Here is a 17,404-nt window from a genome sequence, read left to right on the forward strand (position 1 = left end):
AGCAAACCAGAAATGCCAGTGGCAACCCTGGAAGTGCTGCTGGTGCTTCTCTCAGTGCACCCACATTCTCAGGTGGGGGGCACTGTCTGTTGCTCCCCCCTCACTCCCTGGCCAGCAAAGGGTAATCTCAGGGAGGGCACACGCCCCCCCCATCTTGTGCCTCCCCTACATGTCACCTATGTTTCTGAGAACATGCATGTAAATTGGTTCATTCATTTATGAATGAAACAAACTGAAAATGGGTACTCTTGTCAAACTGTTTATCTCCAATAAATTGAATAATGGGAAATAAGTTGCTTCAATTTTCCCTTAGAGTAAACCTTGCTGGAAACCTATTTGCTAACAACACTGAAAGCCTTTATCAGTATTAACCTATTTTCTGATGCTGGCAGCCAGAGTTTCTTCTGATAGGGTAAGCAGAAATTGGGGGAAGGGGAGCGGGCATGAAGGAAAGGTCTATCATTCCACTGTTAAGGATATTCAGGTACAGCCATTAGCTATAATTGGGCTTTTGGGATGTTTAATAATTTTTGTCTGGCTTGCACCACACTATTATTTTTACATTTTGTTTTAGTTCTAAAGAAAGTTATTTGAGTCCTGGAGCCTGATGTTATCTATTTAGTAATAAAACTGACACAGTAGTTAGTAGCAGCTATGTTAGCTTCTCTCGTATTTTTCTGCATCCTTTTTCAGAGTGTGAAACTCTAGGAATGAGAAACTAGTCTGTACCCAGGGATATTCATAGCTTGATACTGACAGGTGATGGCTGTACTTATTTCAGAGTTGAGTTAAGGGCAGCCAGAGCTTCCTAGCAGCCATATAGTAGCTTGTTCTTCCTGTTGTGACTGCTAACAAAAGATGGCAGCCTGTGAAAGCAAGGGTGCAATACTACTAAACTCTTAACGTAAATTGCTAAACCAACATACTGTGATACTAATCTTTCAGTCAAAACCAAACATGTTAAAAGATTTTACCTTTTAAAAAAACTATTATTGCAATTATTTGCAGTTTTTACTTCATTTTCTTAATTAAATGATTGATTAAAAAATTATCACTGCCAAACCATGAAATACTTTCAATTAAGAATAAAGATGGAAATGGTAGTCATTACCATTTTACTAAAAAAGTAAAATCTTGATTCATCAACTATTTTATCAATTGGAAGAAACTACTGCCATTTTCAATCATTAAAAAAAACCTTGTATGCTTCATTTTAATCCCACAATATTTATCTTACCTTGCTACCATTTCTTTTTCTTTATTTGAAGCATATCCACTGCTACTGAGTGACTTAGTGGGAGATGAAAGGAAGTACAGGCAATGATTGGTAAAGTACTGGTCAACTAATGGCAGTAGAACCTAAAAGATATGAATACAAAATGTACTTTTGGTATTTATACAAGATATCAGTAAGTATATCCTTCAGGATCTCAACAAGCCACACTACCTTTATGCCTCTGACTATAAAATGCAATTGTAATATAACATCTAAAAGTAATAAGAGTCACTGAGAGAGAGAAATAAAAATCTCAGAACTGTCAAATTCAAACTGAAAAAATGATATACAACACAACAAATAGTATACTTTGAGATGCTGTTATTCCTCATGAAAATGAAGATGGGAATAGCAGAATATTAAGGATATAGGAGATCTTGGGTTATTCTCTTATCAGTTATCTATTGAGTGAAAGTATTAGGATATAGATAGATGTCATAGTTTACGCATTTCAAATGCCTTAAAAGTGCTTCAGAGGACAAGCAGTGTGTGTGTAGTTTTATACCCTTTGATATACAATGGGGCAGAGGCAGTGCAGCACCTGGGCTCAGCTTTATGGCAGCCTTCATTGTTGCAGCTCACTCTGACCAACTGCCTCTGCCAGTCCACCCCACACCCAGCACTACAGGTGCCAGACTGGCTTGGGACCCCCGTGAGCAGGATGTGCTCAACTGGACAGATGAGGTAGAGCCACAGATGAGCAGCAAGTGGTGTTTGGGACCAGAATGGGCAGACAAGGCCAGGGCCAGAATCTTGAGGTGGTGACAGCACGGGGTCGGGGGCTGGGGCACAGGGTAGACCCACGATCTGCTCCCCACATGTCCCTGCCTGTGTAACTGGTGCCAATCACAGGGGCATGTGTGGACTGGATCAGGGCTCTGCCCAGGCCCTGACCCTGTGCTGTCACTGTCCCATGATCTGGCCTCAACCCTGCCTGCATGCCCCACTCCCAGATGCTGCTCCCCACCTGCCTGCATATCCATCCCATCAGCCCAGCTGAGTGTACCCTGCTCATAGAGGTCCCAGGTCAATCTCCATGGAGACCCCACCTTGTCCAGTGCCCCGGTGGTGTGTGCGGGGTAGATGGGCTGGTATTGGATAGAACTGAATGACTCCTCCTCCCCCTGCTGCACTGGGCCATATCACCACCCCTCCTTCTCTGGCCCACTACACTTCACTGAAACTCCTCAAATGGTCCTCCAACCCAAATAATTGCCCACCCTACCTATGGTGGCATGTCTATCCCATTTTTTCATGTAATAAACCCTGGTTCAGTTGAACATTGTGTGTGGGGAAGTTTGTTCACTTTAGAATACCCAGTTAAGCTTTATTTTCAGAGGTTTCTGGGTGAGGTTTCAAGCCAGATTTAGAAAATTGGTGTTAAACTCCTAAATTTGGTCCTTGTTATTACTTTGGTCCAGAGCCTCACAAAAGGGTTACATTTACAGTATGTAAAACATGTGTCAGTAAAAACATAAGCCAGTAAAAAAGTTTGTCAGTAAAAAAATAAATAAAATAATAATAAAAAAAATCCTGGGGTGGCTTTCCTGGCCAAGACAGTCCCCACCACTGATGAAACTGAGAGCCTATCACCAGAATCAGGAGAGCCCTGTACTCCCACTTCCCCCAACACTACTGCTAGCTACTTCTAGAATTGGGAGGACCTACACTGTCCTCCAACTGTTAGAACCAAGAGATCTCTACAGTCCTTCCACTGCCCCTCCCCCCCCAGATCTAGTCTCAAATCCCTGCATAGCTCTTGGTCTTCTGTCTTCCACTTAAGTGAGAGGGGAGGGGATTTAGGGAAGAAGAGAAAGAGAGGTAGGATTCCACTCACTAACACTGGCTTCACAGCCCCTGTCATGCCGCAGTCCACAGCCCCCATCATGGAGGGGGCAAAGGGGATTGGAGATAATCCTGTTGGGGAAAGGGAAGAGGCTGCAGCCCCCTATTGGATCCCTGGCTGAAAAGCATTTTGCTGCATGTAGTGGCAGTGATTTTTAAGTGATCTAGCTGGGTGGGGAAAAGTTGGGGTCAACATGAGCTGTATGTCTGTCCAGCAGCTGAAACACTATGGGCACTTACACACACGATGGATGCCTGCTCCAACACATGCTAATTAGCACACATTGAAGCAGACATGATTAATTGAGTCTGCTGCGAGACTGCTGGAGCACGGTAATTAGTGCACTCCAGCAGCCTCCAGGTCACATGTATTCAGCATCTTTGCATTTCAAAATGGTGGTAGGGGTGCTTTAACTAAACCTTGTTGAATGAGCTTTAGTTAAAGTGCCCCCACTGCCATTTTCAAACACAGGACACTGAATACACCTGATGCTGTTGGTGCTTTAATTACAATGGCTCTCAGAGCTGCTCTAATTAAAGTGTCACCCCTTCCACCATGCCCCGGAGCACATGTAAAGATGCCTTATGTTTATTAATGTTTCCAAGCCTGTTGTGGTTTCTTTCAAAAGTTTTGTCTGTCTGCACTCTTAGAACTACCAACCTAGGGCCCTCTACTTCCATATTTTGCTCCCAGCAGCAACTGGCATCCAACAGGATGTGCCCTTCATCTTTCCATATCACTAACCAATACCGTCTCTGAGAAAAAAAATCTGAACTTAAATAGTCATCAATTTATTCTTTGAAGCTTGAGAATTGTAATTGTATCCTGTAAATGCAAGTACATATGCCATTCTTATGCATATAAATACTGAATCCTGTTATTAAAAAATACTAAGGTATGTTTGCCACAGTAATATCCTTAGATAGCAAAACTCAAAAATTACTTGTATGTTCCTATGGCAACGCAACTTTGGATGCTTTCCACTTTAAAGGTTGGAGGCACGCAACCAGCAGGTGCCTGATTAGGGTGGCCAAGAACTAGGACCTAGTTCTTATAGGGTGAGGTAGCAGTTTGTGGCCAAGAAAGAAAAATCAGCTGGCTGAGCTACAGCTCAGGAACATCTTGGAGGTAAGGGCAGGAGCTATGGGGATGGTCTAGAGGCTCTTAGGGTGGGCATGACCTAAAACTGCACCCTGCCAGGGAGGCCTGGTGGGACTGCTTGTGGTGGGGCAGTCTCAATTAAATACCAGGACTGCTAACCTCCCTAGTGAAAGGCAGGTAGGATTGCCTTAATCCTGGCCCCCACCATCTGGTGGGTAATTGTGTGAGTAGTGGGAGCAAGGTGGCCCAGATGCATTAATAGTGAGATACCTGAGCCCAGCAGGGATGTGAGATCCCAGAAGCCCAAGGGGGTAGCTTGTTGGATGTAGTATGAGGGCCCACTCAGAGTAGGATGCAATAAGGGGCACCTGAAGGATTGAACATATAGGGGTGCAGAGTAGAGCTGCTGAGGGTGGCCTGGAGGGCTGCACCAGGGGCGTACCAAGTAGGGCTGCTCGACTGGCTTGAAGGGAGGTACCTGGGCCAACCCCAAGTGTGTGGGGAAAATCAGTTGCTTGATGAGGGCACAAGGTTACACCACACAGAGTAGGTGATCTCGAGGAAGCCAAAGTTGCTGTGTGGTAGTGCCAGGGAGAGAGTAGCTAAGCCCAAAGGCCAAAAGAGATTGCTTGAGGGGAGCAAGGGCAGTAGAGAGTGGCCCAGTGATGGGCAGTATGTAAGAGGCCCCTGTGAGAGGGGGATGGAGTGCAAGAGGCCTGCTATGAGAGGGAGGGCAGCGTGAATGAGTGTGTCAATGAGGCTAACAAAGGACTCAGCTACCCCCAGTCTCAGACTGGGGAGCAATATCAATCTAGATGCCATCTGCAAGGCTTAGGGAAGGTTTGGAGCTGTGGACAGCACCCCCTGGTATCAGGGTAGTGTAAGAGCAGCCTCCTGCTTAATAAATAATGTTAACATTCAAGTCGTGGCAGGCAAGTCAGGGCAGACTGCCTTAGGCAGGTGAGTGGGCCAACCTGTGATCTGGCCACAAGTTTGCCCCCTGTCACAGTCCAACAAAAGAATATTACATTTTATCTATTATAAATAGATAGCCTTTTAGCCTTATACCCTTACTGCATATAAAAATCATTCCTAGAAACAGTGCCTCAAAGCAATACTTCTGCAAATGTTATTTATCACTGTTAGATTCAATACCCAGGTAGATGGGAAAACAGACATTTCCTTACATGCATAACTCTTTATTATTAACACACACTGTGCTCTGCATAATAGCAGCAGTTTTGGTGCATTCCTTAAAGTATTAAGTTACTCACTTTGGCGAAAAATTTAATTTCTTGATCATGTGGGGATTTCTCTGTTTTTCCACTGGTAACAATGGCTTCTGAAAGGATAAAATCAAGGCAGATATGAATACAGCTAAGGAAAAAAGAAACATTAAACTCTTCAAACCTTTAAAACAGCCTTACAAACTTAGTTGTGAATAGGTAAAAATTATAATTAATATGGTGGCACCAAAGACTCAATTTGCAATTTAAAAGCAAATAACTAATTATCAGAAGCTTGCCATGTATTTTCTCAATAGCAGTAAGTCATCAAATGTGAAGTAGAAATTTTAATATAATACATTTTCTTTTTTGTGGTAAAGCTTTGATATTAACTACTTTTACATTTTAATATAGGAACACTTACCTAAATGTGCAATGAACTCTTGAGCAGAGTCAACATATTTTAAAATCTTCTTCAGAAATTTAAATGCAAACCTTTTTTCCATGGATGAAGCATCCAGTTCCATATCATTAAGACCCCTATTTTAAAGAAGTTTACAGCGGAAAATATTATGAAGACGTCACACATAATATACCTCTATGAAAAGGTCTATAATTTTTTTATTAGTTTATCAAGGCAGGTTTTCATAAATCAAAATCTATCTATCACAGCAATTCTCTTTCCATAAACCTATTAGACTGTACTGACTTCATAAAAGCTCACATTTTTAGAGAAAAATTTTTGTTTACAGTTAATCATTCAGTATTACAAACTTAAAGAACTACAAGCACCTTATACAAGTAAAAATGCACTAATTTTGAGTCTCATCCTGTTGAGTGCTGACCACTCCATTTCCACTGACTTCAGTGAAAGTCAAGGGGGTTGAATGCTTTATAGGCTGTGTTTAAATAGAGCCTAGCAGGATTGGATCTCATTAGCTATCCCTAAATTTTTTTTAATACCACTTATCTCACTTTGGGCTATAGAAAGAATAACTTGAAAGTCAATAGGACTTAGGTTACTAAGTCTTGTAGAGTGTGCGCAAGTGTCAAATAAATCAGTGGCAGTTTAGCAGTTTAGTTTAAGTGGTTGCAAACCCTATCAGTACAATACTGTACAAGTGTTCAGGGGGTGGCTGTATGTTCTGCAAACAGACTATGCTGCCAAGAGCACCTAGTTGACGGGCCCCAAAGCACACATCCCAGCATGCTTTGACGGCTCCCCAGTCTACCCAGAGACAGCTGACAGCACTCCAGGGCATAGTTTCATAGTTGGTAGGGTCAGAACGGACCTGAACAGATCATCAAGTCTGACCCCCTGCCATACGCAGGAAAGAATGCTGGGGTCAAACAACCCTGCCAAGATGCCTATCTAGCCTCCTTTTAAAGACCCCTAGGGTAGGAGCAAGCAGAACTTCCCTTGGAAGTTGGCTCCAGATCCTAGCCACCCTGACTGCGTGGGACAGGACTGACTGGGTGGGTGCCACAGAGAACCACATCTCCTCCTCCTTATAATACCCCCTTCCTCCCCTTCAACTGTCAGGCTTTCCAGTAGGAAAGTCTCTCAATTTCTCCTCTAGGAGCCCACACTGGATCCCTACCCCTCTGGCACCAATCAGTGGACCCATTTCCAGTGCAGGTTGGGTGGTTCTGGTCAAGTTTGGGGTTGGGTACTGGTGGTTCTGATGCTTACAGGTCACATGCTGGGGGCTCTGTTTCTGGGAGGGGGCAGGTTTGGCCAGGAGTGGGAAGGGTCAATGAAATGGCTTTGCTCACAGTGCTGATGCATCTTTCAGCATCCTGTCTCTCATTGGAGCATGGGCTGTTGCTATGGGAAAGCCTGCCTCCATAGCCAGAACTAGGGCTTTGCTGGAGCTAGGGCTGGTGCTGCTGGAGGTGCCAGCACCCTAGCTCTCAATTTGGCACAAGCTACTGCCATGAGAAACCCTGTCACCACTGACAGAGCTCTGGCTGTGGTGATGCAGTCACACACACACACACACACATGTCCCTGTAGGGGTCCAGGTCAAGGGGTGGAGGAGGGTAGTTGGTGAGGGGGAGAGGCAGGCTAGGGTGCTGGTGGGTAGGATTCCCCTGTCTGCTTAGGGTAATACAACTTCACAGCTTGGGGTGTGGAGAAGAGATGGACTTTTTTGGCTCCTCAGCTGTCAGGGGGAGTGGTTTGCCATGTCTTAGGTTCCAATGGTAGAGTGTAACCCAAGTAATAGACTGTCTCATTGCAGGTTGGTGAGGGGCAGGGGTGGAAAGAACAATGACCACTGGGATGCTGGAGAACAGTGTGGTGACTTCTGTTGATAGGGTAAATGTACAAGGATTCATTCAACTGGTAGAAGCACTATCAGAGGTGTCTTCTACCTCATTGGATAAGGTAGAAGTTTCTACCACACCTGCCATTTTTGATCTGGTATAAACTCCTTGAATGTTTGTACACCCAGGTTTGTACCAGAAAACCTATGATTCTACCAGCAGAAATGTAATGTTTCTGTGCAACCTTAGATACATAATCATTTTCTTGAGGTGCAAATTCTTCAAGCCATTTCCTTAGAGGCATAATTCAAATTAAATGACAATAATGGTGAGACATCATTTATTAAAAAAGGAAAACAATTGAAAAATATGTTATACCATCCTAATTACAACAGAGGGCAGGGAGCAGTTACAGGCCAACCTGAACACTTTAGATCAATGGGTGGAATGTAATAGAATGCAATTCAACAAAAATAAATTTAAGGTACTCCACCTAGGAAGGAGGAATCCCCAGCACACCTACAGGTTGGGGAATGTCCTTCTAGCAGCTCAGAGGCTGAGAGAGATCTTGGAGTCATAGTTGACTCCAACATGAACATGAGTTGGCAGTGCAACAAGGCATTCAACAAAGCCAATCGCACGTTGTCATGTATTAGCAGATGCATGACCAATAGATTGACGGAGGTGATGCTCCCTCTCTATGCAGCCCTAATCAGGCCACAGTTAGAGTACTGTGTCCAGTTTTGGGTGCTGCAATTCAAGAGGAACATGGAGGATCTGGAAAGAGTTCAGAGGAGGGCCACCCAAATGATTAGTGGTCTCCGTGAAAGACCCTATGAGAGGTTGAGAGATATGGATTTCTTCAGCCTATACAAAAGACAGTTGAGGAGTGACCTTGGGGGCGCCTATAAATTTATCAGGGGAGGACAGCAGGGAACTGGGGATGCACTGTTTACTAGAGCGCCTCAGGAAGTAACTAGGAATAATAGGTGCAAACTAGTGGAGAGTAGATTTAGGTTAGACATTAGGAAGAAATTTTTTACAATAAGGGTTGCCAGAGTCTGAAATGGGCTTCCAAGAGAGGTGGTGCTGTCGCCTAACTTGGAGGTCTTCAAGAGGAGGTTGACATCACCTGGTTGGGATCGTCTGACCTTGGTCCTCTTTCCTGCCAGGGGCAGGGTGTTGGACATGATGATCCATTGGGTCCCTTCCAACTATAATCTATGAATCTATGCATTGTAGGTGAACTTGACCTCAGTGAAATTCTCCTGGCATTGTCTACATCATTTATTTTGTTTGTTTTGTTTTGATACCTTCAAGTCTCATGACCATATCTATTTTAATTTTTTGTTCTATTCTCAAAAGAGACTTCTTTTTATCCTCTTATCTCTTCCACTCTCTTACCTCAATGTTTGTTTGACATTTATTTTGCTTGCTATTTGTTCATGGTCACTCCATTCTTGTGCTTCTTCCCTCTAGTGCTATGTAGATCAGTGGTCTCCAAACTTTTTTGATCGCGCACCCCTATCAGTAAAAAATTTTTGAGCATGCATCCCCAATATATGTATATTTAAATTTGCAATATATGTATATTTATATTAGTGCACCCCTATCAGTAAAAAATTTTTGAGCACGCACCCCCAATATATGTATATTTATATAAATATAAATAGAAGTTCTAATATTTTCTTCTCGCACCCCAATGGATCATCTTTGGAGACCACTGATGTAGATGACACTTTATACATTTCAGTGTTCTGTTTTTAAAGATTCACCACCTTTTGTGCAACGTAATGACTCTTTATGCATTTATCCTGGCATGCGGTGTACTATTACAGTAACAGCAAGTGTCTGGCAGCTATGTATGCCTGACAGCCATCTCCTGCTGCCTGATTTCACAGTATGTAATGCAACAAAATATGCTGCTTACTTTTACTGAGGATACAGTGAACATACTCTTCTTCAGTTTATATTATGTCATGATTGCTAAATGATTGCATGTAATTTCCAGAAACATCAAAAGGAATTGTTAGCTCCATTGAACAGCAAAGAATCCTATATTGGAGGCAACAAGATCAGCTGTCTTCTTTCTCAATTTACAAGCCCATTTACGAGGAATGAAAGCATCTTAAAGGGACTTCAGACTGTTTCTAATCTATACCTGAGTAAAGCCTGGAAAAATCTATCTACATCAGTGGTCTCCAAAGTGGGGTGCGCAAGATGATCCATTGGGGTGCAGAAAGAAAATATTAGAACTTCTATTTATATAATTATACATATATTGGGGGTGTGTGTTCAAAAATTTTTTACTGATAGGGGTTCGCGATCAAAAAAGTTTGGAGACCACTGATCTAGAGTACATACAGTGCACTTCCAATTACAGACCAGTTTATATGATTTAATTTAACATGTGTTTGAATGAAATTCTAGAGATGCAGTATTTGTATTCACAGGTTTCAAAACATGCTATCTTGATATATCTATCTATTTATATCTCTATATCCTTACATGTAGAGATTTAGCTAGTGATATATCAAGAGAACACATTTTTAAATCACTGCTTGCAATCATTATATCTCTGGTTATAATTTACACACCCACATGCATAAAAAAAAAATCAGGAAGGGGTTGTTCTATAGGAATGAAATTCATGTAGATGCAGATGACAGCTGCAAGGCCCACTGCAACAATCAAGGCTCATGAGAAAGCTGCACAGGACTCTTCTGGATAACTGCCAACTCTTCTATGTGTATTTGAAACTAGTTTCCATGTTAGGACCGTCACAGGCAGCTTATGGGGAAGAGTGAAGACCAACATTTCAGTAGATCTAATGGTATGCCCAAGTTTTCTATGCAATTAACTCAGAGGAGCTGTCTATTTCCATGTATAAGCTACAAAGAACAGTGCTGCTGTTTTAATATACCTGCACTTTGGCTGGTAGCTGTATTTATTACCCTCACTGCTCTGATCTCTACCTACAGAGAATGTAAATAACTGAATGAAGTAGACTTCACTTGCCAGTAATAAAGGAATATATTTTTGGAACCCTATCCTGTTATATCTTTAGCCATATGGTCAGCTTTACTGCAATGAATAGTTCCACTGGAGCCATAGCCATACTACTGAGTCAAGATAGAACACCTGTGTGTGTGGCTGTGGGTTCTAAATGTTAACTTATATTGATTCCTACAAACTCAAGGCTATATTTTCCCTATAGGCACTGCTTTTACAAAAACCCCAAAATTCTAGCTAACTCCCTTTTGCAAAATACAGAAGAATCCCATTATTTACAGGCTCATTTTAGTTTAAAAGAAATAATGTTCCATACTAGAAAACATACATGGCCCTACAAAGTATATCTTAGGTAATTTCTCATTTAATTTTTACAAAAGTATACTACTTAGATGATTCTTCGCTTCTGGCCTAATAATTTGTGACTCAATAGCATGAGGCCAACAAATATAGAAATAATGAACTTCCTTTTTAACCACAAAATAAGTCATCACTTAGACCCTGTCTAGCCCTCAGATATCATGATACATGGCATAATGTTTCTCATAATTCAGCTACTCTGTATGAACAAGCTATACTGGGATACACACCAAAGAGTCTCTTTGTCTTATTTGGTTCAACATTGCCCTAAAGACTAGTTGTCACAAAATCCAATTAAAAAATTTTGTTGTGCATATGCATTTCTAGTGCATTAGACCACAAAGTCTGTTTTCCCCAAGATCTTTACTGACAACAGCTGATTGTTAAATTATAAAGTTTTGAGCTGTCTGCCGACTTTTATTTTGATCTTGTTCTATTTTGAATATATCACGATTACGCGTGTAACTATACATCTTATTTGTAAATGCCATATCCAAAATTATAATAATTTATCATTTCCTAAGTTCAGAAAAGATGAGAAAATAAAATTATTTACAGATCCTATGCTAAGTGGTAATTAAGCTGTTAATGATTAACATAAAAGAATAAGAGATAAAGAAGTCAACAAGGATGAAGTTATAAGTGAGAAAATATTTTACATAAATACATGGCTTACCTAGATATGACAATACCGTTCACTTGAAGGAATTTAAACAGCTCTTGTGCTTTCTCTCGGTCCCGAGATTTCTCTTTGGCTGTCAGGGTGTCGTAAGGTACCAATAAAGGATGACTACCTCCACCTTTGGTAAGTTGAGAGAGCTATAAGTTTTTTGATTATAACATTCTTTTGCAAATGAAATGGGAACTACCTAATTGACATTGTCCTGCTGTCTTTTGAGCACTAGGGCTCATTTTTCCCCAGTCCCATTTTCTTTGGTTTTCTTTGGAGGATTTCAGTCTTACCTTTGCTCTCCAATTCCATTTTCTTCTTCTTGGCCCAAATGTTGTGATAGTTTTCTGCCATTACCTCAACCATTCCCTATATCATGATCAAGAAAAGAAAAAAGACAGTTCAAAATCAAAAGGTAAATTTAATGAACATTTAAAAAACAATTCCATGCAAATATACTTTGAAACTTGAGTTGGTGTACAAAAACATTATAAGATAAGATAGCCAGTATTTCTTCAGAGTAATTACCTTGACCTGTACACAAAGAGGTATTTTTGTGTCTAATGTGAAACAACGTGAGTAAGGGCAAATCCAGGTCCAGAGATATTTTTCACCGCGTGGTACAGCAGCTGTGTAACTGTGGAGGGAAGGGGAGGACGAGCAAAGACAACACCAAGCACCAATTTAGCGCAGCATGTTGCTACCTCAGCAGCTGGGCAAGGTGTGTGGAGTTGGCCCCAAGATCTGCCTCAACAGATGGAGTAAGGTAAGACCTTGCAGTGCTCAGTCCCCGCTTTCTGCACAACTGTACTTACCATCTCTGCCCATGGCACAGAATTCAGTGATGCCTTTGAATAAGAGTGCTTAAAATCATTATTTACCAAAACGAATAATTGTATTTTTATTGGTACTAAGGCATCCTAGTCATGAATGGCATTTTAAAAGGTACAGTACAAAGAAGAAAAAGATGGGTCCTGCCTTAAGGAGATGATAATCTTAATTATAAGGTAAGAGAGAAGAAATAGGTAGTACATGAAGGGGGAGGCAGGTATGAGACAGTAAAGGCACAATATCAGTCAAAGAAGAAGATTGATACATGAATTTTGGAAGATGGTAAACGCCAACAACATGGAGGTAGAAGAGAAAGAAGAGCTGGCTGTAGTGTTGTACAAAAGAGGATTAACAATGGAAAAGGGTTGGCGTGGGGGACTAGAAGCTACAGAAGTAAGGGAGCAATGCAGCTTTCTATCCATCCCCCTACAGACTGATAGATGGCAGGAAGCACAAGCTAAACTCTCCATAAGAGAAGATATTTTTATTCTGACTCAAAAATGAATTATTTTATATTTCTAAAATGACCCATTCAATAGTCAGGGAACAGGTATGTTTAACAACAAAACATACAGAACAGCAGTGCTGTTTATAGCTTACTTTCTTCAGTAAATTTACCTCAAGTAATGATGCCATAGCTATAAATTCTTTTACTCTATCTTAAGAAAAGTCTGGCAATACAGGTGGGCTTTGAAAAATATCTGGAAGATTGACAAACTCATGCTCTTTAGAACTAAGGCAGGAGGCAGTTTCTGAAGATCAGATACTGAAAATATTTTGCTTGCAACTCCTCCAGGGCCAGGTGATACCAACTAGTACTGCCACAAGCAACGAGCAAGGCTGGGGCTCAATGGACCACGATGCAGCTACTTGTAGGTTCCCCGCTGCCTGCTGTGAGCAGCCCAGACTCCGTGACTTGCAGCAGGGGCCTTTCAAGAGCCCGGGCTGGCTGTGGTATGCCAAGCAAAATGGTTTTATGTACCATGCTCAGGCACATGCACCAGGGGTTGCTGACCCCTGAATAGCTGAAACACTGCCAGTAGCCTAAATAGTAAATGTCATTTTCCAAAATTGACTACGAGGTTTCAACAGGCATAGAAGTGTTCTTGTACCCATAAAAACCTTTGAATACCTTTAGCCCTACAAAAAGACACTTCATATTTTTCTCCAGCAAATACTGGAAATAAGAATACAAACCTGAAGTTCCCTAGAAAGGACAACATTAGAAAGATCAAGTGGTGCTGGACTGTATCCATTTCCCTGGAAAATAAAAGGAAGCATTATTGGTCGCTACTTTTCTACTATATATTTTATCACCAAGTTACCCTTGCAACTGGAATTAACATATTTAAACCTTTCAATAGGACTTGTATTGACTGTTATGCCTTATACAGGAATGAAAACATCTGGTAGGTTAAATGTATGATACAGGCTACAATAAGCTTATTTATTCTTGGCACACTTTTTTTTATTCATCTAAGTCCAACACGATAAACAATGTGATTAAAGTTGAGCATGTGAGGATGCAGACGGACGAACACTAGAACCATTCCAACAATGTTACCGATTGGGAACTGGTTCAGAACTGCCTTGGTTTAGAGGTGACCACATGCATACTGCCAAGCATTTTGGGTGGAACAGTCACCTTTCAGGTATTGCAAATTTCTTCCAGGGGGTGACAGTGAATACCTAGCCAGTATGAATACATCCCAGTGGCAAGTGACCCAATTTATCAGAATTCCCCGAGAAAGGAAGGAAGACTTTGATTGACTGGGCAACAAGGAAGAGGTTAATAGGATGAGGCAGTTAATTACCACAGCTTTGGGAGTCTCCTGGCTGGATGACATGGCCTAACATGGGGCTAGCAGACAGTTCAGAAATAGGCTTGGCTCTCTAAATGTTGCTGTTCAGTTTGTACCATGAAGCAGGGCCAATGTAACTGGCTAGGTAGCACAGGCAGCTGCCTGGGTGGCAGATTGAAGGGGCAGCAAAAATAGTGTGCATACACTTTACATGCTTATTGGAGGCTGCCTCAGGGGTCTGGGAATGGGCAGAAGAAAGCAGGGAAGCTCCAGCATTGCTGAGCCACCATTCCAGGGCCCTGTCTGGTGCTTGCCCTCACCAACACCCAAGAACATTACAAGGGAGGGTGACAAAATTTAATTTGCCTAGGGTGGTAAAAATCCTTGTGCCACTTCTGACATGAAGATTTGTTTTCTTCAAGCCTCCTTTAAGAAACAAGGTGCATATTATATATGGGGTGTGCTGTATGACAAAAAATACATGATGTATTCATGTAATCACATTTTAGGAACATTTTAAATACAACGAAAGACTTTTAAAAGGCCAAGCTTTCTTTTTCTTAGTAATATATTTAGTGCGGTCACAGCCCATTATAGTTCTTCACCAAAAACCATTAGAGGCCTTTTTGTTCAAACAAAAAAAACAAACCTCAACCTCTCAGAGATGCCTCCACTATTAGGGTCATTTAACATGAAACAAAAGGTTGCAAATACTCTGGCAAGGATTTCTAGGTTGGTTATGCAAAAAGGCTTGATTTCCAAGTCTACCCATATAGAAATGGAGAGAGGTTGGTTCCAACAGGCTTCTCTTAGAGACTTCCTTTTCTTTACGGGCATGTCAAGAGGTCTCTATTTCATTTGGATTCAGCCTGAATCAGAGACAGTGATTTGATTTGTCAATGCTGATTCAAACATAGACACAGCTTTAAATGTTTTTTCTAAATACCTTGAGAATGCTGCAATGCTGGAGCACATGGAGCATCCAACAGGAGTGTGTGGGAGGGGCCCTCTACATGCTCGGCAGCAAACCCGGAAGTGAACCAAAGTACTTCTGGTCCAGTTAGAGGTCTGCTGAGGAGTGCGCTGGGCTCCTCCCCACCAATTGGCCACAGGGGGATCCCAGGTGCCCTCCCTGCCCCACCCTCCCGGGACCCAGGAGGCACCAGTCACCAAGCTGGGGTGGGGGGGGGCCGGGAGTCCAGTGTGCTTGCCAGAGGCCCCCAAAGCAGACTGGAAATGCTTCTGGTCTGCTGCCAAGCACACAGGGGAGCCCCCCCACATTCCTGTGGGACACTCCATGTGCCCCAGCATCGCAGTGTTCGTGAGCCACCTGATAGTTATGTAGAAAAAACGTTTAAAGCTGGGTCTACGTCTGAATCGCTGAATCTTTCTGAATCTCTCCAAATCAGTTCAGAGGGTTCCAGTTTGACTCAGAGAGATTAAAGAGTCTTCTGATTCTATTTGGATTGGGAGATTCAGCCACTGAATCGGACTGAATATCTGCTGAATTGAATCAGGGACCGAAGCTTCACACAGCCCTACTTTTCTTTATAAGTCCCTCATTAGTAATGCAGAATATTTATTATTTTTGAGTCAACTCCCAATTTTGGAATCTATCTGTAGCAAGTTTCTTTAAAACAAATCTGAAACACATTTTAGTATCAGTGCTCTGTAAGCAAAGGAACTGACTGATCTCTGTGTAAACAGTTTTGCCTTACTTGGCTGGACTGAGATATGCTGCGAAGCTTTTCATTTTCACGCTGCTGTACCATTGCTTCTCCTTCCTTGGTCCTTTCCAGCCTCCATCCCACAGCCAACATAGTTTTAAGAGATTCTCTTGCAGGCCAACGATAAATTTCCTTTTCCTTTAAGGAAAAATGAATGAATGAATGATACAGGCTTTTTTCCAGTGGCTTGTGAAACGTTACGAGAAAACATTCTTCACTCAGTTAGATGCAGGCAAGTCTTATTAAAGTCACCAAGCATAGCAAAGATATGACGGAAGATAAGAATTTATTTTTTATTTCTTTGTTACAAGTTGTTTTTAAAATAGTCATGTTGGTTACATGTTTTCCTCACTGCTAGAACATGTCACCCTGCATGATAAACAAAGTGTAGCATGGAAATGAACTCTAAAGCAATAGGTAATAGATATTTTGCAGTGGTTTAAGAATTTCTTGATCTTTCTGAACAACTTGGAAAAAGCATAGTGCAATAATTTCAGTCCACAAGTCAAAGGTGCTATTTTTCCTATACATCAGCAAACACGAGAACAGGAACATTTGAACTTGTCATCAGGAGTGTTGCTTTTTTCACCAAATTTTGAGTCAGATGCAAAACAGTCACAGATGTAAAATATGAGAAAATGGGCTATTCCTCCACTGGTGTAAATACAACATAATTAGATATAATTGCCTGGGATTATATTCTTCCATTTTTATTAAAAATAAAGGCACTGCATAAAAGAAATGTTGTAACAAGGAAAAATAGATCATTTTACATTAAGTATTTTCAAATTATTGCTATTAGTGTATCGCAACTGTTAGAAATAGTAGTCATAAATAACTAAGGCCCTGTACAGATGTTCCCAGGATCTGATCTACAATCACGTGGTTTATTTTAAGTGATGTGATTGTAGATCAAGTGTCAGCTATAAAATATACATATGTTCACTGGTGCTGGGAGCCCAATCTGACTAAGATGGGGCAGGGAGGAGGGGCCGAGATTGGGCCAGAAGGTGCTAGTGGGTCCATGGGGGCTTACAGGTGCCTGGGGAAGTGGGGGTTGTCAGAACTGGGGGGGGGAGAGAAACCGGTGGGGGTCTGGGGGACAGTTAGCAAGATTGTAGAGACTAGTTGGTCCATGGTGGAAGGATTAACAGGACCAGGGAAGGGTTTCATAGTTTCATAGTTTCTAGGGTCGGAAGGGACCTGAGCAGATCATCTAGTCCGACCCCCTGCCATGGCAGCAAAGAGTACCACTTCTCTTGGAAGTTGGTTCCAGACCCTAGCC

The 17,404-nt window shown here is 41.8% G+C and overlaps 1 protein-coding gene across 1 annotated transcript in view; it reads right to left on the reverse strand.

Moving 5' to 3' along the window:
- Window positions 1-17,404, reverse strand: part of RYR3 (ryanodine receptor 3) — a 537,566-nt gene that overhangs the window by 136,708 nt on the left and 383,454 nt on the right. The window contains exons 54-60 of the mRNA XM_019551798.1: window positions 16,111-16,257; window positions 13,788-13,850; window positions 12,053-12,128; window positions 11,766-11,889; window positions 5,874-5,989; window positions 5,498-5,565; window positions 1,238-1,359 (exon numbers count right to left, since the gene is read on the reverse strand). Of these exons, the coding sequence (XP_019407343.1) occupies window positions 1,238-1,359; window positions 5,498-5,565; window positions 5,874-5,989; window positions 11,766-11,889; window positions 12,053-12,128; window positions 13,788-13,850; window positions 16,111-16,257 (716 nt within the window). The remainder of the gene's footprint in view (window positions 1-1,237; window positions 1,360-5,497; window positions 5,566-5,873; window positions 5,990-11,765; window positions 11,890-12,052; window positions 12,129-13,787; window positions 13,851-16,110; window positions 16,258-17,404) is intronic.

Source organism: Crocodylus porosus, unplaced genomic scaffold (assembly GCF_001723895.1).
Source record: "Crocodylus porosus isolate Cpor-Errol unplaced genomic scaffold, CroPor_comp1, whole genome shotgun sequence".
Classification (NCBI taxonomy): Eukaryota; Metazoa; Chordata; order Crocodylia; family Crocodylidae; genus Crocodylus; species Crocodylus porosus.